General features: G+C 40.0%; 2 protein-coding genes, 1 long non-coding RNA gene and 1 pseudogene across 3 annotated transcripts; 3 read left to right on the forward strand and 1 right to left on the reverse strand.

Moving 5' to 3' along the window:
- The first annotated feature begins 1,580 nt into the window (after positions 1-1,580).
- Positions 1,581-3,529, forward strand: LOC9327980 (annotated as a pseudogene).
- A 301-nt stretch (positions 3,530-3,830) lies between these two features.
- On the reverse strand, positions 3,831-5,595 carry LOC9327981. Its single transcript, XM_021014341.1, has 3 exons — positions 5,137-5,595; positions 4,714-5,050; positions 3,831-4,620 (listed from the first exon to the last, which is right to left on the reverse strand). Exons 1-3 carry the CDS (start codon positions 5,491-5,493, stop codon positions 4,046-4,048), a joined length of 1,269 nt encoding a protein of 422 aa, XP_020870000.1. The 5' UTR covers positions 5,494-5,595; the 3' UTR covers positions 3,831-4,045.
- Positions 5,596-9,089: 3,494 nt separating this feature from the next.
- On the forward strand, positions 9,090-10,334 carry LOC110224372. The gene is made up of 4 exons (XR_002328986.1): positions 9,090-9,606; positions 9,697-9,780; positions 9,937-10,038; positions 10,120-10,334. It is a non-coding gene; the product is annotated as an uncharacterized LOC110224372 (long non-coding RNA).
- Positions 10,335-13,610: 3,276 nt separating this feature from the next.
- On the forward strand, positions 13,611-16,256 carry LOC110224371 (meiosis-specific protein ASY2-like). Its single transcript, XM_021010356.1, has 5 exons — positions 13,611-14,223; positions 14,301-15,035; positions 15,081-15,241; positions 15,325-16,003; positions 16,078-16,256. Exons 1-5 carry the CDS (start codon positions 13,611-13,613, stop codon positions 16,254-16,256), a joined length of 2,367 nt encoding a protein of 788 aa, XP_020866015.1.
- The last annotated feature ends 4,581 nt before the right edge of the window (positions 16,257-20,837 follow it).

Raw genomic sequence — 20,837 nt, forward strand, 5'->3', positions numbered from 1 at the left:
TTGAATAGACGGTGCAGTCGGAGCAAACTAAACCAGTAATGGACTTGAAGTACCGTCTCAATATATAATGAGACCTATGGCAAAACCAAAAAAATTTAAAACCCTCTTAGTAAAAAAAATTTTGGGCCTTTTTTCTTTAAGAAATTTTAAGAAACTAATGTTGGACCCTTGGCATATGCCTACTTTGCCTAGGGGTAGAGACGGTCCTCTAGACTGTCTTATTTTTAAGACGGACAACAATCCCTTATGAACCAAATTTATTTCTAAATAAAAACAGTGTAGTTAGTCCGCAGCAGCTCAATATTTTTTTTTCCGACCACACCACTACATACTACTCCCTCTGTTTCACAAAAAGTGTCATTTTAGAGTTTTGCACACAGATTAAGAAAACATTAAATTTTTTGTTTTTTCTAAACAAAAACATCATTAACTATATACCTAAACATAATATGCCCAATAGTAAAACAATATGCAGAATACTAATAGTCATAAAACATAAAAAAATCATTAAATTTTGCATTGAAAACCTAAAACGACACTCTTTGTGAAACAAAAATAAAACCTTAAAACGACACTCTTTATGAGACGGAGAGAGTACTATTTATATAAGGTTTTCTGCAAAACAATCCTCTAAGTCAATTTCGTTTGCAAGTTTACCCTCCAAGTCTGAATTATGCAAGTCAACCCCACAATCTCAAAAGTCACCCGCAATACAGCCCTCCCGTGTAGCGATGACGTGACACCCGGGATTTTTGCATTGAAAATATAAGGGATTTTTGCTAAAAAACCCTCCATGTAATTTTATTTTGTAAAATAAACCTCCATGTCAAATAAATGTATGTCAAACCACAATCCCAAAAGTCACCTGCAATATAACTCGATAACGTGACAATAGATAACAAGTTAGTTTTATTATATAAAACTTTGGTTGTTAAAAAATAAAGAAACATTCAAGTGAAAAAGCGAATTCATTAGCCCTGGGAGTTCGGTGAAATCGGGTTATTCGGGTCGGGTTATTCGGTTTTGGGGAAATTCGGGTTTTGAAAAATCTCCCCGAATTGAACCAAAATTAATTTCGGTTCAGGTTGATCGGTACTCGGGTTATTCGGTTCGGTTATAGTATTTAAAATTATTTCCGAAATTAAACCGATCGTTTTCTATTTCGGTTAATTTAAACCGAATTACAAAAAAAAAATTGCAACAAAGCCCAAACTCATTACATCATCAAAATACATTAACAAATTTACAAACCCAATAAATAATTTTACAAGGTCCAACCCATTAAAATTAGGGTTTTCGACAATGGTTGACGGTGACAACGAGACAACGACGGTGACAAAGAGACAACGACGGTGACAAAGAGACAACGACGGCGACGGCGAGGCAACCACGGCGAGGGTGATGTCAAATCTTTATGTCCGATGAAGCTTGTTATTTGCCAACCGCAAGAAAATCTGCCACCAACAAGATCTATTAGATATCATCATCATAACCACATAAAAGTAAAAAAAATTGAAAATTCAACGAAGGTTGGTCAGATCTAAAGAGTAACCAGTGAATCCAGCCGTGAGTTTGGTGATGAGGAAGAGCTTAGCGAGAAAACAACAAATAATCAAACTAAGAAGCGATTAAGGGAAGAAAAAAAGAGCTTATCCCTAAAAAATTGTGGTTACGGGTGTAGAAAGAGGAAGAGCTAACAACAATTGATGAAGAAAAAGAAACGTGGTGCTGATTATGGCTTAGGTTGGAGAAGAAGATGAACTCGGCTTTAGATAGAGGCAGAGGCGCAGAAGAAAATGAAACCAAATTAGGGTAAATGACTCAGTATCCTTATATATGGCTGCAAATTCTCGGTTTAAGTAAAACCGATCGGTTCCGATTACCGGACCGACCCGAACCGAAATCCGATTACCCAAATTAATTTCGCCGATCGGTTAGGAAGAAGCTGTTTGGTTTACGCCGATAACCGAAAATGTCGGTTTGATCGGGTCGGTTTGATCGGTTTTCACCGAACTCCCAGCGCTAGAATTCATCAATGTCGTCCACCGCTTCCGTTTCCGCTTCCGCCGCAACGGACGGCCAACCACCGTGGAAGAAGAAGCAGACGCAGTCGAAAGAGCAAACCTCAAATCCTTCACTTCCAAATGATTTAGTAGTAACCTGCTTAGCTCGCGTCTCGAGATCGTATCACCCAAATCTCTCCTTAGTCTCCAAAAACTTCCGCTCAATCATTGCTTCACCGGAGCTTTACCAAACCCGAACCCTCTTAGGACTCACTGAGAATTTTCTCTACGTGTGCTTACTCTTCCCTCATGAAGCTAACCCTCGCTGGTTCATTCTCAAACCTAATCAAACCCTAACCAATCACACCACTAAGAAGACGAAGAAGAAGAAGAAGAAGAAGAAGAAGGTTTCAAGAAGTGGCAATCGTTTAGCTTCAATCACAATTCTCAATTCTCCGACAGTGGAATGGTCAGGTCTTGTAGCTGTTGGTTCTAATCTCTACGCCATTAGCAAAGACATTGAAGAAGCTCCTCACTATAACATTTGTTTTTTTGATTGTCGAACTCATACTTGGCTTGAAGCTCCAAGAATGTCATTATCTCACCCGGATGGTGAGTTTGAAAGGAAGATGTATTTACCATGAAGTTCTGAGAATCCAGATTCTTTGAACTGTGTTGAAGTTTACAACACAAAGACTCAGACTTGGAAACCTGTACCACCCGAAACATTGAGATACGAATTTGATATTGTACAAGGAAAGATTTACATGAGCTTGGATGCAGTGTTTGGTGTAGCTTTTAAGCCAAAGGATTTGAAATGGGAATTGGTAGGATTGGATATAGATTCGGATCAGTGTCCTGTTTGTATGATAGAGAACATAACCTATTGTTATAACTTATAACAATGAGTTTTTATGGAAAAAGTTTAGTATTGCGGGATCGGTTTGGAAAAGAGTAGCGGGTTTAGAAGGGCTACCGAAGTTTGCTAGTTATTGTACTGTTAGATTGGCGGATTACGGTGGTAAGTTGGTGGTTTTTTGGGACAAGTATGTGCCTGCTAGTGGGTATAAGAAGAAGATGATTTGGTGTGCAGAGATTTCGCTTGAAATGCGCAGTGGTGAAGAGATTTCGGGGAAGGTCGAGTGGTTTGATGCGGTGCTTACAGTTCCTAAGTCTTATAAATTCGTGAGTGCTATCGCTGCTACTCTTTGATTTATGACCCATGACATAGGTTTGAACGTAATGAATCAGGTTATCTAGGTTTCTTTTTTTTAAGCATGTCACTTTTTGAGGAATGTCTTGTGTTTTTAGCAAAATGCAATTGACGTTTTTTCCGCTTGTAAAAGATCTGCACTCGCTTTGCTAGCTTATTTTGTGACTCTCTCTTTGATAAGCCTTTTGAAGCCAAATCCTATCTGCTACTGTTTGATGAATGACTCTTGAGACAAGCGGGTAATGTCGTTTGTGTTCTGAATGTATGCGTTGCAAAATGGCTATATATGTGACTGTGATGAATGCTTCTCTCATGCTTTTAGTGGACATTGTTTCACTTCTAGACATATGCACTCACTTGTAAACTGATTTAGCTTACTTTGTCTATAAAACAACTTTAGTTTGTATTGGTAAAACATTCTTGAAGACTCATTGCAAATTTTGAGGTCTCAGCCTCGTAAAACTTCATCTGTTTCTCAACTTTAAGTAACTGTGTTCAGAGACTATGTGTTGTATTGTCTGTGATTCTAAAGGAAACTTAGAACTGTACTATCACCTCTGGAAGCAGAAGCGAAAGCCCGGTTACATACGATGCAGCTAATGGGGATCAATATAGAGGGTGAATGTAGTTAACTTCATTATCTAATTCAAGGAAAGGGAAAAGACTACAAGTTGGATAGGAAATTCACAAAATGCTTAGCGCTAAATAATACATAAGTTTTACAAAACATCGATCATCTTCAATATACATATTATAGATAGATACATTCATGTGGAAGATAAGTCCATTCTCAGCTTCTTCTTCTTCTCTACGGAGCTGCGTAATCCCTTTACTTGTTAACTCTCACTTCCTTAGCTACTTTCCCTGCTGTCTCCACCATTTTCTTTTGCGATTTCGCCATTTCACCAGAAACTTCTTGAAGACTTGCTGCAAATTCTGAGGTCTCAGCCTCGTAAAGCTTCACCTGTTTCTCTACTTCAAGTAGCTGTTTCCTGAGGCTATGTGCTCTATCACGAAGCGACTCTAATTGCTTGTACGAATCCATAAAAGCAGTCAACGCATCAACATGTTTCATAGATATACTCTCGAAATTGAGCTTCTCTGAGTTATATTGTTCAATAAGTTTCTTCATGGAGGAGCCACCTGAAAATGAGGCCTCGATTTTACCAGATGTCATAGATGGTTGATGTATATGCTCAGGTTTTTTGCTACCATTCAAAACTGGATCGCTTGTGTTCTCAGAATGACCCGCTACGCCCTCCGATGCATAACTGTTCTTACCATACAAAGGCTCCACTTGAGGATCAAGATGTTTAGGGGCAACTAAAGGGAGTACTTGCTCTTCCGTCTCAAGGCGAACCGCATCATCATGTAGTGTAATCAAATCAAATGAAGGGACAATCCCTAGCAAAAAAAAAACATACAAGAATAAGCACTCAAATTAGTGACTGCCAACATGTAAAACAACTCGCTTCATATAAAGAAACAGAGAAATACCATCTGCAGAGGCAACTACACCGTTGGAGACCGATTCTTGATTGTTGAAACCTGCGAAAACCGGAATCGATTCTTTTCCCACAGTGACTGCATTCATTGGAAGAGTATCCACAACTCTGTTTCCAAGAGTCGTAGACTCACTAGATGAAGTTGGATTCAATTCTGATTCAACCACAACTCCAAGTCTGTTCCTTTTCACATTACCATCAGAATCCAACTCGGTTTCGTGAAGCAAACTCTCATCAAAACCCGAAAATCTATCGTTCTCTACTTGTTCAGATTCAGGTTGAATTTGAACATCATCCTCCCATTTAAAGAATCCACAATCCCCAAAACCCTAACAAAAAAAAAAAAAAACAGAAACAACTTTTCAAATCAGAATCCGAAGTATGTAATGAAGATGAGTTTAGGTTTTGTCTTAACCTTCTTAACGCAGCAAACAAAGTAAGAACGTTGAGCGTTTGGTCCGTCGATGACTGTTACTCTTTTACAAGGTCCTGCGCCACAAGGACAAGTAGGGAGATCGGCGATTGGCTCCGATTTGATACTCACTTGATCACACCACTTGAAAAATTTACAGCTTGGGCATGTGTAGAATCTCCTGTTTGGGTTTTTCTCAGTTTTGGAAGTCAAAATGTTGCAAGCTCCGGCGTTACAGGGACAGTGAATGACCGGCGGAGAAGCGACGGCGACGGTGGTAGGTATCGTAGTGGTTTTGAGAGGACAGTTGTTGGCCCAGTGGCCTGGTTGATGACAACGGAAGCAATCGCCAGTTGACATGGCTTATCAGAGGGAATAATCGTCGTCGTGCTTCTCTAACACTTGTCCTCTTTTAGATTCTCTTTTTGTTTTTTACTTTAACCGAAAAAAAACGAAAAAGTCAAGACATGTGATTAGAAACAAGACAGGTGAATAGAGTTGTTCTCGATTTGTGGGAGCTATTTTTTCAAGTCACAACGGTCGTTAAAACTTAAAAGTTAGATTAGTAAAAATATTAGTGTTAATTTGATTTAGTGGATCATTCATTAAATAACATCATGGCCAAAATCAAAGAATGAATGACATCAACGACAAGATCACGACGCTCCGACTGATAACACGTGTTATTAAGGTTGAATTACAGTCGATGTTATAATTTGATGTAATTTACAGTAAAATTTATGTGGTATAAACTGTAGACGGATGTAGTAATTTGCTGTAAAAACATGAGTTATCAATCTGATTAATACAAGTGACTGGTAACTATTGTGTTTCTTTAAAAGTTGCAGTATATGTTATCAAAACTAATTAAATTAAATATCATTAATAATAATAATAATAATTCTTAAAAATTAAATAATAAAATAAAATAATACTAAAAACATAGTTAGTTTGAAAAATATTTTTGTTACATAATAGTTATAAAACTAATGACTTACATTTCATAGCATATTTAAACTTTCATATGTATTAAATCTAATCCTGTAAATAGTTTTGATAATTAAATGAAAATAAAAAACATAAATTTAAAAATTTAAAGATGTTAAGAAAATTAAGAAATTTAATTACCTATTTTTATGAAATGTTATTGAATAAAATTAAGATAATAATAACAATTTTTCTCATTATTCAAATTAATTTAAGATATTTTCTTTTAATTTAAAACTAATTTTCGTTTTTTAAAAAAGTAAAAATTATAACTCAACTTACCACATCCTAACTCATGAGAATTTCCATGTTTTTGAGTTAAGGTTTGATTTAGCAATTTTACAAAGGAGATAAATCAAAAATGTAAGTCATTCATAACTCAATAAACTTCAACCTCTAATACAAATTTTTAAAAACAAATCATGATTGGTAACATTTTTTAGTTATTTTCCTAATTCAATGATACCAATCTTTTCCTATATCTTCTCAACACTCAATGATTGAAGTGCTGGTATGCTCATAAGTCTAGGTTTTGTGTTTCTCTTTGACATCAATATATATATGCACATGTCACGAAACCCTTGTCGTTAAATAGAGCTTGGGATCTAATTGGCTGCAATCAATGATGCAAATCGGCCCAATAGAGAAGTAACAGAGCGGGGTGTTACAATTCTCTCCACTTAAATGAAATTCATCGTCGGTTTATTTGGCAGAGAGTTCTTCAATCGAACTTACTGTTTTCCACTCTTCTATTCATTTCCATGAACACCCCAACCACGTGCATCATAACTAGCAGACAACATTCCTACTTAGGTTCAAACTTTCCCATTTCTTTAAGCAGGCGCTTGCTTAATAACACAAGCTTTGCTTTTGCTACATCACTCTCAAGACTTCTTATACGATGTTTTGGCTCAATCTCCACAAAACTTTTAGCGCAAAACATTATTCCTAGTTTCTCGCACAAGCGAAAAAGTCTCAAACAACAACTTACGCAATCAAGACATTCAAGCTAGCAAACTAACCAATCATCAAGTTCAAGCAAAATACAAAATCAATCATTCAAAACTTTTTCTTTTTTGTAAACTTTTTGTGAAATGGTTTTCAAAATCTGACCCTCTGGGTTAGCACCATAATGGCCTTAACCTAGCTTTGATACCAATTGGAACGATCCTACCTCCACGATCACCACTTTTAGTGGGCTCCACGTCTTTTCTCGGCCTATGGGCCCACTCTTGTCCTACGGTCAGTTCGCTACTTCCGGAGACTTTAAGGACTTGTTTACCAATCATGCAAATCACCACTTGATCTTTCTTTATTTACTTTGTCCTTACTCACATGCAGTGTTCTAAAAGGCTTTCTAGGCGGCTACTTTAGGCATCGCCTAGGTGCTAGACGGAAGGGGGCTAATTCGATTTGTCTATAGGCATTGTTATTGGGCGGTGCTGGAGATTTGGCGGATTCAGCAGCTTTAAATCGGCTTTTTTGTTAATGAGCCCAATAAATTACACTTTTGCATTACAGTTTTTATTTTTAATTTTAACAAGCATTTTATTCAATAAAAAAAATGTTTGACAAAGTAATAATTATTACAATTATATTATATGATTGTGCTATTTTATTTATTCTTATTTTAAAATATCTTACATAATAATCTCATTTTAACTATTTGTTTTAAGATTGTGCATGCCCAACGTCTTAGTCCATAGCTTAGAATCGACGTTTACTTACTTGTTTCTTTGGTTAGTCATTAGAAAACCCAAAACCAAAACCCCCAAGTTTAGTTTTGTCTTAGCCAGATCTTCTTTTTTTAATTCAATCTCTATACCTATCACTCTTTTTTGAATTCAATCTTTAAATACTATTCCTTAAGGCAAAATTTATCGCATATCACCTTCTAAATCTTCCTTTACTTTATTGCCTTTTAAATCTTTCTAGTCATCAAGATTTACATATAAAAATAAAAATTTAAATTTTGTTGAATTTGGACATATATAAATCATATAAAATATTATAGATAAAAGATTTTAAAATATTAAGTAAATATGAATGACATTGTTACCTAATCCATCCAATAAGTCCGTGTAAAAATCGATATTTCAAGATACGTAGAAGCCAGGAAAATGATATTTTCATACTCGTACAATTTGTAAAGTGTGTTTTCATACCTGAACAAACACGTAGGGTTAATTCCAACCCAAACTGTAAAACAATTTGAATTTCATACCCATACTTTAGATTTAGTGTTTTTTTGGAGTCGTAATTAACCAGTGTTAGTTAATCGTCACGGTAGCCGAGTCAACTGACACGTGTTTGATGGTGTGGCTTAAAACAATGTTGTTGTGTTTGTTGGAATTAATATTGTATTTTTTTTGCAAAAATTGGGTCTCGAAGCCCCGAAATCTTACTGGTTGTGGGTTATAAGTTGTGTAAACGAATGAGATGTAAGGGGTTCGGAACCCGATTTTTGCAAAGAAATAATAATAATATAACTCCAACAAACACGACGGCGTCGTTTTAAGCCACCTCATCAAACATGTGCCAGTTGACTTAGCAACCGTAATGGTTGACTAACACTGGTTAATTAGGACTCCGAAAAAACACTAAATCTAAAGTTTGGGTATGAAATTCAAAAAATTTTACGGTTTAAGTTGGAATTAACCCTACGTGTTTGTTCATGTATGAAAACACACTTTACAAATTGTACGGGTATGAAAATACCCTTTTCCCGTAGAAACCAATTTCTATGATTTTTAAAACATGCGCACCAATACTAGAAATCGAATTTGTTTTTTTTTTTTTTTTCTGTAGGGTAACCGTATAGGATATAATGATAAGATTGTGTTAAATTTGTTAGAATATATATGGAATATTTTAAAATCTTTTTGATAAATTCTAAATTATGCTGTAAATATTTATTCTCTATTCTAAAAATATATGTGACTATAAGGGGGGTGTATTGGAAGGAGGATTTTATAAAATTTTGGGATTTTCTTAAAATCAACTGTTATTCAACTTATGATTTTTAAATATCTTTCCAAATCCCATGTTATTGAACTTGAGATTTATGTAAAGTCATTCAAAATAACTCACAATCACTTGTTATTCAATCAAAGATTTAAAAACTTCATATCAAATCAACTGTTATTGAAACTTACCAAAAAAAAATGAAAGAGATATTCAACATTGATTTTGGGAGACTTTTGGATAAGTTTTTACTTGAAAAATAGGCATGAACAAATCACACCTTTATAGGTGTTATTTGGAAGGATTTTATAAATAAAAAATATCACAAGAAATATTCTAATCACCATCTCGTCTTCTGTTCTTCAAGGAGATGAAGAAGAGAGGGACGAAGAGAATTATAAACTGTCAACAAAGAAGAAGAGGAGAGGATGATCTAAGGAGGAGAAATCGATTCCCTCTTACGACACGATCGAAACAGAATTCTCGATTGGGCTAAGATTTTAATGGGAATCGAAGATTTTAGTAACTCCTCCTAAATCTTATCTTTAATCGGTATTATTTCCCGAGGGTAGCGTGTAAACTAACTGTGAATCGATTTCGTTAACCAATCAGGGTCTGAAAACTGCGTCGGCATCGGGTGGTAACGAAGTATCTGAGGGAAGGAAAGTATTGCAGATTATACTTGAGTATGAAAAGGTATGTCAATCTCTTACCAACCAAAAACCTTTCGATAGAACTGAAATCTTTACGAAACAATAAAGAAGGAAAGTTCACAATTACTATCAATCGATCAGCCCTTACATACGCGGGTTTTGGACGACCTAACTTACCATGGTTAATTTTGTTTCCTAGATGAAATGTATTAAAGTTGTACTGGATGAAGAAAGTGTGTTCAAAAGGCTGGATGAAGAAATAAGTATTGTTCATAAGAGTGCTGCTTTTGGTGATGTGAAGGTAAACTGCTTCCTACTCTGCCTGAATCTCATCCTTAGTTGGGATTATTTCTGATGGGTAATTTGTAAACTCACTGTGAAGGGTCTGAAAACTGCGTTGCTACTGCTAATAAAGATGAAGAAGACTCCGAGGGAAGGACAGCTCAGCATTTGGCATGCATGCTCGTATGGCAAGGTATGTTAATCTCTTTAACCATATCTTAGAAGGAGTTGACAATTACCATCAATCTATCGGCCTTTACTTGTCGTGTTTAACCACGGGTTTGGACTCCACTTACACTTTCTTTTTTTTTTTTTTTTTTTCTTTTTTTTGAATAGAATGTAAAATTTATTCAAAAAGAAAACGTTTTGTACAAAGAATTGCAACTAGTTTAAAGAATTTCTATGACTATTTTCAAAGATTAAAAGAAAAAAGTAGAAAGATTATTCTATCGTGTTGCAAACCATGTCGACAATCCTTTGTCGAATCTAGTATCTCCTATGGCTCGAATCGTCGAAAGTCTATTACGTACTTGCTTGTCAATGAACTGAATTAGCTTAGAATGGTGAGTCGCCGGTTCTTCATGTCGCCTACCATTTCTCTCCCGCCAAATTGTATGTATTGAGATTTGAAATACATACCTCACGAGGAAAAGGCGGAGAGCATCTTGTGCATTATCAACCAGGAACCCAATTATGCAATCCCATTTTACCGTGAACGTCGAATCAAAGAGCTTATGAGTAAGACTTCGCCAAACCTTTGCTGAGTATGGACACTCAAAAAAATGTGGTTCCGAGTTTCCATTGGCTCTGGGCAGAATGTACAAACCGTTGGAGCACCCATGTTCCAACCAACCATTCGATCACCCGTCGATAATCTATTTTGAATTGCAAGCCATGCCATGAATGAGTATTTGGGAGTTGCATGTGTGAACCAGATTCCCTTATACCATTCTTTTATTGGCTGCAATTCTCGAGTTAGATACCATGTTTCCTTAGAGCTGAATCTGGGTTTGAATTTGTCTCCTTTATGTTTCCATAAAACCAAGTCTTCTTCTTCCGAAGAGCCTCGTTGACGTTGAGAATCAATTGCTGCTTCAATATTATTCAAAAAATCCACTCTATGAGTTCGGCGTCTATGTGTGGCCAGCACACTTTCGATGGTCGAAAATATAGGTATCCCCAAATCTTTGCTGTCTCGTGAACCTGTGATGTCAAGTAATCTACCCATTGGTGACCAGTTATCAAACCAAAATGACGTGGATGCACCATTGTAGACTTCTATTCTATTCAAAGGTGCAGCAATATCTCTGTATTTCAGCAGCTTCTTCCATGTCCAAGAACCAAGAGATGATGTTTCTTTAACCGACCATAAAGATCCTTTGCGTATTAAGTACCTTCGAACCCAGTTGACCCATAGAGAAGAGTGAGCAGATAAAATTCGCCAAATAAGTTTCAAGCAGCTCACCTTATTAGCTTCAGAATTGAACGTAATCCCAAACCCCTTCTTCCTTTGGTTTGCAGACATCTTTCCAAGCAACCTTGGCTTTTTTTGTATTCAAATCAGGCCCAGACCATAGGAATGCAGCACATAGTTTGTCTATTTCTTCAATGCAAGCTTTAGGTAGGCGAAAAGCTGAAATCCAGAAATTGGTAAGGCTATGAATCACTGATCCAATAAGTTGACGACGACCAGCAAATGAGAGATACCTCGCTGTCCAACATCTTATTCTTGATCGAATTTTTTCTAATAAAGGTGTGTAGTCATTCACAGTCATTCGCTTAGTCAATAGAGGCAGTCCCAAATACCTAACCGGAAGGGAGCCACTATCAAATGGAAATTTCTTAAGGATGTCATCTCTTGTTCTTGCTGAAACTCCCGCCATGTAAAGTGTTGATTTTTCCAGACTGATATTCAAACCCGAGACTGCCGCGAAACTCTGAAACACTTGAAGTATGCCCTCAATGGACTATTTTTTTTCCATCAGAAAACATTAACAGGTCATCAGCAAAGCATAAATGCGTGAGGCAAAGATTCTGACAATAGGGATGGTATCCAATTCGTCGTTCTCTGGCCGCCTTGTCCAACATTTTTGATAAGACTTGCATACAGATCACAAACAGATATGGCGACAATGAACAGCCTTGGCGAAGTCCTCTTGTACTTCTGAAAAAACCAGCCAACTCACCATTTACCTGTACAGAGAAAGATGCCGTGGTGATGCATAATTGAAGCCAATGAATGGATTTTTCTGGAATGGCCAACGCCTTTAAAGTGGATAGAAGAAATGGCCAGTGGACAGAATCAAATGCCTTCGAGATATCTATTTTGACTGCACAACGAGCCGAGACCGTGTCTTTTTGATAGTTCTTTACCAATTCCGAAGTGAGCAAGACATTCTCCATCAAGAGGCGATCCTTAACAAATGCTGACTGGTTCGGTGAAATGAACTTTGGCAGCACCTGCTTTAAACGACTAGCCAGTATTTTAGAGATTACCTTGTAGATAACATTACAACATGAGATCGGACGGTAATCTTTCATTTCTTGTGCCTCTGTTTTCTTAAGAATGAGCGCCAGTATTGTTGTATTCAAACCCTTTGGAAGAAAGCCCTTCACAAAAAAGGATTGAATAGCCACAACAAAATCTTTACCTACCACTTCCCAAGCTTCTTTAAAGAATTCACAAGTAAACCCATCCGGACTGTGGATGTCGGATTCACACACTCAAGTATTTTATTAAGTGGGAAAGATTATTCTTGAGGGACAAAAATGAATGCGTAAAAGCTTGTAAATTGCTACGAAAATTGCTATAATATTTCTTTCTTCAAAGATCCCCTTTACATGGCCATTGGCCTCTATATTTATACATAGAGAAACGACATTAAAATGAGTAATTAAGTACAATTATTCCTTCTTAAATGTGTCCGTTTTGATTCTTTGACTTTAATGCTCAACGTTTGAATTTTGAGTTGACTCTGATCTTCATGGGCCTCGCCTTTTTGGCCCAAGTGTCCTTGAACCGGCTTACCCGTGTCTTCTACACCGAACTCGTGTCACAGTGCAGTCACTTCGGATTCTCGAGGTAGTGACAACCACTTCGACCGCTCCTTCGGCTCATGGGTCCAATGGGCTTCATCCTTTATGGGCCATTATTTTGACTACGTGGCAATCTTTGGTTGGTCGCGGACTTCTGGTGCGGGATCCGACACCAACAATTAGCCCCCCAAGTTCTTCGAAGTGCTATTCCAATTCGGAGGACTTTAAATGCTCAAGTGGCCAAAGATTGCGCTCGAGAATCTTTCTGATTTCCCGCCGAAAATCTCACCACTCCTTTAATTTCGACACTAGCCATTTTTAACCCAGTGACATCTGTCATCATTATGACCGTATATTGATTAATTACTATTAAAACGGGAAAAAAAAACCTTCCCACTTCCCACACAACTTCCGAGGCAGTTTCATCATTAGCCTGAGGTAACTTCTTTTCACCATTACTCTCTTCTTTTACTTTTGTACTTTAATCGGAACCTCTCTCTTTGTTTCCTCACAAAAACCCCTCTTCGCCGGATCTTGAATTTTTCCTTCTTCCCAATGACTTCCGATTCCGATAGACCCGAGTCTCCGTCTTTCGATGAGAGGCGTTCTAGCAATGATGAGTGCACCCGCTCTGATGATATTGCCGGTCCGCACTATAGGTCCACTTGTACTCTTCAATCCCTCGAGCGGTTGAGAGAGCTTTGCCGGATTCCGCCGGAAATTATGGCGGAAGCACAAATAGCTTCCCCCACAGAATCCCCAGAGAACCATCGCGATGGTTACTTCTGTGTGTACGAGATTTATTTCAAGGGTTGCGGGCTGACCTTTCCTCTTTCCGAAGCCCTAGTTCTATACCTAGCGGCTCTTGAAAGCGCTCTTCCTCAATTAACCCCCAATCTCCTCCGTACTATTCTTGGAATTATAACAATCGCGGCGGAGGCCGGTTACGTTGTCGGAGTTACTGAACTAAATGAGCTTCTAAGCGTGAGAAGTTCATCGAAGAAAACGGGGTATTTCTCAGCATATCCTAATGCCAACAGGAACATCATTTCACATCTTCCGAACAAGGATGAAAATTGGCATCATCCTTGGTTTCTGATTAAGAAAACTCCCGCTTCGATTGGAAATCTTGCAGATTTTCTCCCTTCGAAGTGGTCTGCGAAACCCGGTAGTGATTAGGTCGCCCGTATCTTTCTCGGTTGTTTCTTTATCTTTATTGACTAACACCGTTGTTTCATTTCGCAGCTTTCGTCGCTTCCACTCTCCCATCTGAAGAGTTCATCGAATTCTTCAAAATAATTCTTGAAGGGGAAACCCTTTGGAATTCTTTCACTCTTGAACGATTCCTAGAAGCTAACCACAGACTCAGGATGAGTCCACCTGGTCATCTTCACCAAATTCCGCCTCCTCCCTCAACTCAGGGAATGTCATCTCGGGCCCTTGCGGCCAAGCGTAAGTTGCTTTCCAAGCCGATGGATGAGGCTTGCGAGGAGAAGAAAAAGTTTCTCGCGACTTCTATAGACAAGAAGGACTACAGTAGGACCTTGCTGGTTGATGATGGCAGCACCGAGGGAGCTCGATCTGTCGCTTCCTTCAGATTAACTCCTCGTCGCGATCGTCGCGACTCACGTTCTCCTCGGAGGGATCAATCTCCTCGCCGTGACTCACCTCGTCCTCCCCGAGATGATTTTAGTAACGAACCAATTAAGAACTTGGTTCGCCGGAAGAGAGACAAGTCCTCTCGCAGTGATTCTTCCCCGAGGAGGGAAAAGTCAAGGGCCCGGACTGACCGCTCACCTCGATCATCCCCTCCTCCTGAACCAATGGGTCCTCCACGACCGGCTGATATGTCTTCCTCTTCCCAGCCTGATAGTGGAAAGACTGCTCGGAGTGCGTCTCCGAAAAAGGGAGATTCTGAATCTCGAGATGCTTCCTCGAGGTTAAAACCTGCTCTTGTCCCTCAAGTCAAATCGTTTTCAGGTTTGGTGATTCATACAGTCTTCAACGTTTTTTATTTCCATTAAGATTTCGATTTTTACAACTCTTCTTTCTTCGCAGCTATGGAGAAAGAGGGCAGCGTCTTCCGATGCTTCAAGACCCGATCGGGTTCGATCTTGCCAGACTTCGACAAATGGCGCCCTGCGATTCGTGAACGCTATTTGCTTCACGCGCATCACTCATCTCGGGTTAGTTCCGTTTTTTTTTTTTTTTTTTTTGCTGCGCCATTTTGCGAACTGACTCGCCATCCCGGGTTCATGTATAATGCCAGGCTCATAGCGAATTTAACGACATGATCGAACATTACGAAGGGTTGGTCATTGGACGGGAGAAGGAGATTGACATGTGGAAAAAGAAACTCTCTGCCCTTGAGGCTGAACTCAGTTCTTCTGCCGGCTCCAAGCACGATCTAGAGGATAAGGTCGACAGTTTAACATCCGAGCTTGCGCAGATAAAGGGGGAGCTGCAAGGTCAGTACGACCAGAACTTCAAGCTCCAGGAAGAGTTTTCTGGTGTTCAGGGTAGGCTTCAAGAGTCCGAATCAAACGCTGATTCCCTGAACAACCAACTCATCGAGCTTAACGCGAAGTACAAGGCGATTGCCAAATTGCGTGACTCCGAGTTGGCGAGGTCGGCATCAAAAGCCAGAAAAGAGGTTAAGGGACGCGGGATGGAGTTGATCCAAGGGGCCATCCGATTCATGCAGACTGAGAAGGCTAGGTCTGATTTGGAATCAGACATAAAGGAGCACGAGAGCAACCTGATCCTGCTGGATCAAATCCATGACACAGATTTCTCCGAGGAGCAAGAGAGAACCGATCTGTCGGCTAATCTTTCTGAAAAGCGGAGTCGCTTGGCAGCTCTTCCTACTTCGACCTTCAACCCTCAGGACTTCGAGGAATTCTTCACTGAATCGCCTCCTATAAGTGAATCAGGTCTAGACTGGGCAGGTAATGCTTGGCTCCTGATATTTATTACCTTTTCTTACCTTGTACCTTTGATTGACTGGAATTATTATTCCTAGGCTCAAGTGAGACGGAAGACGTTGTCCCGCCCGTAGTTCCTATGGTACCGGAGGTCACTCCGGAGGTTGGTCGTACCGTGGAGAGTGGATCAGGAGTTTCATCTGACCAAGCGGCTGCCAAGGAGGCGAATGAAGCTTCGACTGTTGAGCCGGATTCCGAGGTGGCTGCTGCTCCGTAGTGGCTGTGTCCACTTTAAATTGGGAATTGTCCCTTTAATTTTAAGACTTAATTTCGAACTTGTCTTTGCCTAAGGAGGCTTTATTATTTTCTTTTGAACAAGATATTTGCCTGAGGAGGCTTTTAAACCTTTCTAGGTTGTGACCCAAGGGGGTTTGGTTAAATTTATATGCGGGTTTGCAAAGTCCGCTTTTAACCTTTTGTAGCCTTGTGGTTATGCTTTTGAGATTTTTAGGTTGATCAGACCTTTCTCTTTAGGATGCGAGAACTGAGCTCGGCTTAAAGCGAGTTCCCCACTTCGGGTTTAGTCAACTCGATAAATTTATTGGGCTTGGGCCTTAGAAATTTTTGTAGTTAATGCGACGGTTGCTCTTTCCCTTCTCAAGGAAAACGGCTCGTCTTTTAATGCAATAACTGCCTTTTCTCGATTTTCCAAAAATGGTTTAAACCATTCGGACACGCTACCATTAATGGATTTATGGTTCCAAGACAAACCCTAAATCATTATAAATAAGGGCTTACCTACCTCTAAGCTTTATTTAAACATGACTTTAGAATCTTACTTGAGAAATATTTTAAGAATGGAAAACGAAACAGTAGCCCCCGTTGATCCTGGCAGCCCACTCTTCTTGTCCGGCGACGGCTTTGAACCGGCCGGCGTTCTCTTCCCTCACGCCGTCTTTCACTTTCCTTCGAAGGAGAAGAAAGAGGCTTGCGATTTTATTGACAAGGTAAATATTAAAGTTTTTGATTTAAAAACTTCTTGTTTCGTCTTATTTACTCATTTTTATGTTAGGTTGCCGACATGCACCGTCGCTTGTGTGAAGAGAGGCAGCGGCTGGGACTCAAAAGGCAGACGCTCGAGGCTCGCATCGCTCGGGTGGAAAGGAAGATACGGGCCTTGGAGAGTGATCCCTTTCAATGGGAGTGGCGGAACTTCGACTCCGTTGCTGAGATCCCGAAGATGCTTCGGATGTATCTCCGCGCTAGAGGAGTCCCGGGTCCCGTGAACGCCCCTGTCTGCGCCGTTCCATCTGACAGTGAAGAGGAAGAGGACTTGGAGGAGGAGGCCAGCAACTGCCGGAAACGCGTTCGGGATCGTTTCGAAGTGGATGCCAAGAACAAGGCGTCCACTTCGAAAACTAAACCGGCGATGAAGGAGCCTGTTCCTGAGCCTCTCCCATAAATGTTCTTTAACTTCTTCACTTCTTCTCTTTTTTTTTAAAAAACTCGTAATGGGCTTCGGCCCCTTTTTATTTATGGAAATATTTGCAACTTTCCTTTCTTTTCAAATATTCTCGGAGATGCGCCTTTTAATGCAGGATCCGTTCGAGGGCATAAATCTCTCCGCGAATCACTCCATTCCTTGGATAGAATCCGCAGCTTGCTAAGGATATGGGGTTCCTATAAATTATAGGTTCAATTTCCCTTTACTTCTCACCACTCTTTTTATTTTAGCAGGTATGGAGTTCAATCTTCGCTGTTCAGAATCTATGCCTGACTTTTCCAGAATCGGAATGATGAGCGAAGATGTTCCAAATGAGCCAAACAGGCAGCCTCCTCCACCTCGCGGCTTCTTAAGAACTCAGATCCGAGCCCCATGTGCTATGATCAGGGATCTCCCAATCAGAGACCAAGGAACAGCGACGGCGTTCATAGAGGCACTCGAGCTTCAACATCGGAGGCTTATGTTGGAAAAGAGGAGACTTCGGAAGAGGATTAACCGGATGCAACGCAGGCTTACTACGGTGTCAAGAAATCTTCATATCCTTGAATCTCACCCCGGAGAGTGGATTGAGCTTGGAATTTCTGACTTTGCTCGAATTCCAGACTGCATGATGCCAATCCTCGGTCTTGCTGGTCAAGGAGTTGAAGTGTTCTGCTCGTCAACAAGATTTTCATAGTCCGAAGTGTATGGTGAGGGACATTCCGTCTTTTGAATAAACGTTGTATTCCCAATTTCTTGTACGTTTGCTTAGCCGAACCTTCTATTTGCTTCACTTGTTCGCACAGTCGAACCTTTTTCCTTTAATAAAGAAATAAAACAAATTTTTATTAATAGCTGAACTCGTTTCCGAGCTGCCTACGTACCCATTTCGGGATCAAGCCACATCGTAGTTCATGTACATAAACAATGCATGTAGCTTTTAAACATAAAACTTCTTTAGGTTGATCACATTCCAAGGTCGCTTGACTGGGTTGTCTTCTAGGTCTTTCAACTTATAAACACCGTTTCGAACCACCTCGGTAATAATATAAGGTCCTTCCCAATTAATACCAAGTTTACCGGCACCTTCTTCTTTTTTGTTGTCAAAGACGCGCCTTAATACATAATCTCCCACGAAGAACAGCCTACTTTTAACCTTAGAGTTGTAATACCGGGCTGCTGCCTGTTGGTAATTCTGAATCCGAATTAGAGCTTGATCACGCCTTTTATTTATAGTATCTAGTGAATCGTTAAGCATTGCTGAATTTCCTCCCTCATTTAACGGTGCTTCTGTTCGACGAAGTCCGGGCACATTGAGTTCAGCTGGTACTACCACCTCCATGCCGTAAACCAAAGAAAATGGAGTTTCTCCAGTAGGCCGCCGAGGGGTTGTACGATAGGCCCAAAGGACGGGTTGGAGCTCTTCATACCATCCTCCCTTTAGATGACTTAAGCGTTTCTTGAGATTGCTTAATATTGTCTTGTTTGCGGCTTCAGCTTGACCGTTTCCTTGCGGATATCGTGGAGTAGAATAACTAACTTTGATTCCCCAGTCCGCACAAAAGGCATCAAACTCGTGTGAAATGAATTGTGGTCCATTATTAGTGACTATTTCGTATGGAACTCCATGTCGACATATAATGTTTTTCCAAATAAAGGTCTTCACCGCCGAATCCTTGATACTAACATACGCCTCAGCTTCAATCCATTTTGAAAAGTAGTCCGTAAGGACTAAGAGGTACTGTACACCTCGAGTTGATTTGTGCAATGGTCCAATGATGTCCATTGACCACCTCATAAACGGGTATGGGGCGGAAATGGAAGAGAATAATTCCGACGGTTGATGGATCAATGGTGCATGGAGTTGACAGCGCTTGCATCTTTGGGCGAACTTAACACAATCTGTGATCATAGTGGGCCAAAAATACCCCATTCTTTTAACTTTAAAAGCCATAGCTCGTCCTGATGAATGACTCCCACATAATCCTTCATGATGTAGTGCTTTATTGGCTCCCTCCAGTCAGCCCCCCAGTCTTTAGCCAGAATTTGGTCAACCTTGTGAAACATTCGTGGCTCTGGTTCGGGATGCTCGTTTGGTTCAAGAACATCCTCCTCGATTAACGGTTCAGTTTCTAATACTGTTTCTGGAATTACATCTTCAGTTAAGGCAACGGGTTCCTTGTTAGATGTATTTGATCCCCTTGACTTCCTCCGTTTGTTGGGTGGCGGTTCGATCTCTGGTTCGCCACGGTCGTGTGCCGCCGCTCGAGACCTTGTAATGACGAGGGTTTCTTTGCTGTCTTGAATGCTTCGCTCCGAAATGCATTCCACTGGAATAACTCTTTTCAACTCAGGATCTGATGTTGACGCTAATGCGGCAAGCGCGTCCGCAGTTGTATTCTCTCCTCGAGGTATGCGGATTAATTCAAATTTCGAGAAATTTTTAGACAAATCCTTTACCACTTCGAGGTACGCTTCCATTCTTGAATCTTTGGCTTCATAGTCTCCATTAAATTGGTTAACTACTAATTGCGAATCGCAATAAGCCAATATTTCCTTAGCTCCAACTCCTTGTGCTAACCGAAGTCCGGCAATCAGGGCTTCGTATTCTGCCTCGTTGTTGGAGGCATTGAATAACAACCGGAATGATTGTTCTAGAATTTCTGACGTCGGAAACTCCAACTTGATTCCCACTCCGGATCCTTGTTTTGTTGAAGACCCATCTACGTGTAATTTCCAAGTTTGGTTCTCCGGTTGCTCTATCGTTCCAGGTATTGGTAGTTCGGTCAGGAAATCTGCTAAGACCTGAGCCTTCATACTGATCCGGCTTTTGAACTCTATGTCGTACTCACTTAATTCCACCGCCCATTTCGCCAAACGTCCGGACTGACTTGGACTATGAAGTATTGTTCGGAGTGGTTGGTTAGTTAATACTTCAACCGCATGGGACTGAAAATATGGACGCAGCTTCTGAGCCGAAGTTACCACCGCGAGTGCAAGCTTTTCCATCATTGTGTACCTGGTTTCCGGATTCGTCATTGACTTGCTCACGTAGTAAATTGGCTTCTGCTCTCCACGGTCTTCCCGAACCAAGACTCCACTAACCGCGTGGTTTGAAACTGATACGTACAAATAAAGTTTTTCGTCCACTTCCGGTTTGGACAGTATAGGCGGAGTGGTTAAGTATGCCTTAAGCTGCCCAAAAGCTTCTTCACACTTCTCATCCCAAAGGAATCCTTTGTTCCCTTTTAGAATTTTGTAGAAAGGCAACGACTTATCTGTTGACCTCGAGATAAAACGATTCAAAGCCGCAATCCGCCCAGTCAACCGTTGTACTTCTTTGAAGTTTCTTGGAGATGACATGTTTAGAAAGGC

This window comes from Arabidopsis lyrata (assembly GCF_000004255.2).
Source record: "Arabidopsis lyrata subsp. lyrata unplaced genomic scaffold ARALYscaffold_1, whole genome shotgun sequence".
Taxonomy (NCBI): Eukaryota; Viridiplantae; Streptophyta; class Magnoliopsida; order Brassicales; family Brassicaceae; genus Arabidopsis; species Arabidopsis lyrata.

Excerpts from the sequence above, each read along its gene's own strand:
- LOC110224371 (XM_021010356.1), top strand. The coding sequence starts at position 13,611 with ATGACTTCCGATTCCGATAGACCCGAGTCTCCGTCTTTCGATGAGAGG. Across the intron at positions 15,036-15,080 it reads TCAAGTCAAATCGTTTTCAG|ATTTCGATTTTTACAACTCT; the intron begins GTTTGGTGATTC and ends ATTTCCATTAAG. Across the intron at positions 15,242-15,324 it reads ACGCGCATCACTCATCTCGG|GCTCATAGCGAATTTAACGA; the intron begins GTTAGTTCCGTT and ends GTATAATGCCAG.
- LOC9327981 (XM_021014341.1), bottom strand. The coding sequence starts at position 5,493 with ATGTCAACTGGCGATTGCTTCCGTTGTCATCAACCAGGCCACTGGGCC. Across the intron at positions 5,051-5,136 it reads TTGTTTGCTGCGTTAAGAAG|GGTTTTGGGGATTGTGGATT; the intron begins GTTAAGACAAAA and ends TTTTTTTGTTAG. Across the intron at positions 4,621-4,713 it reads TGTAGTTGCCTCTGCAGATG|GGATTGTCCCTTCATTTGAT; the intron begins GTATTTCTCTGT and ends TTTTTTTGCTAG.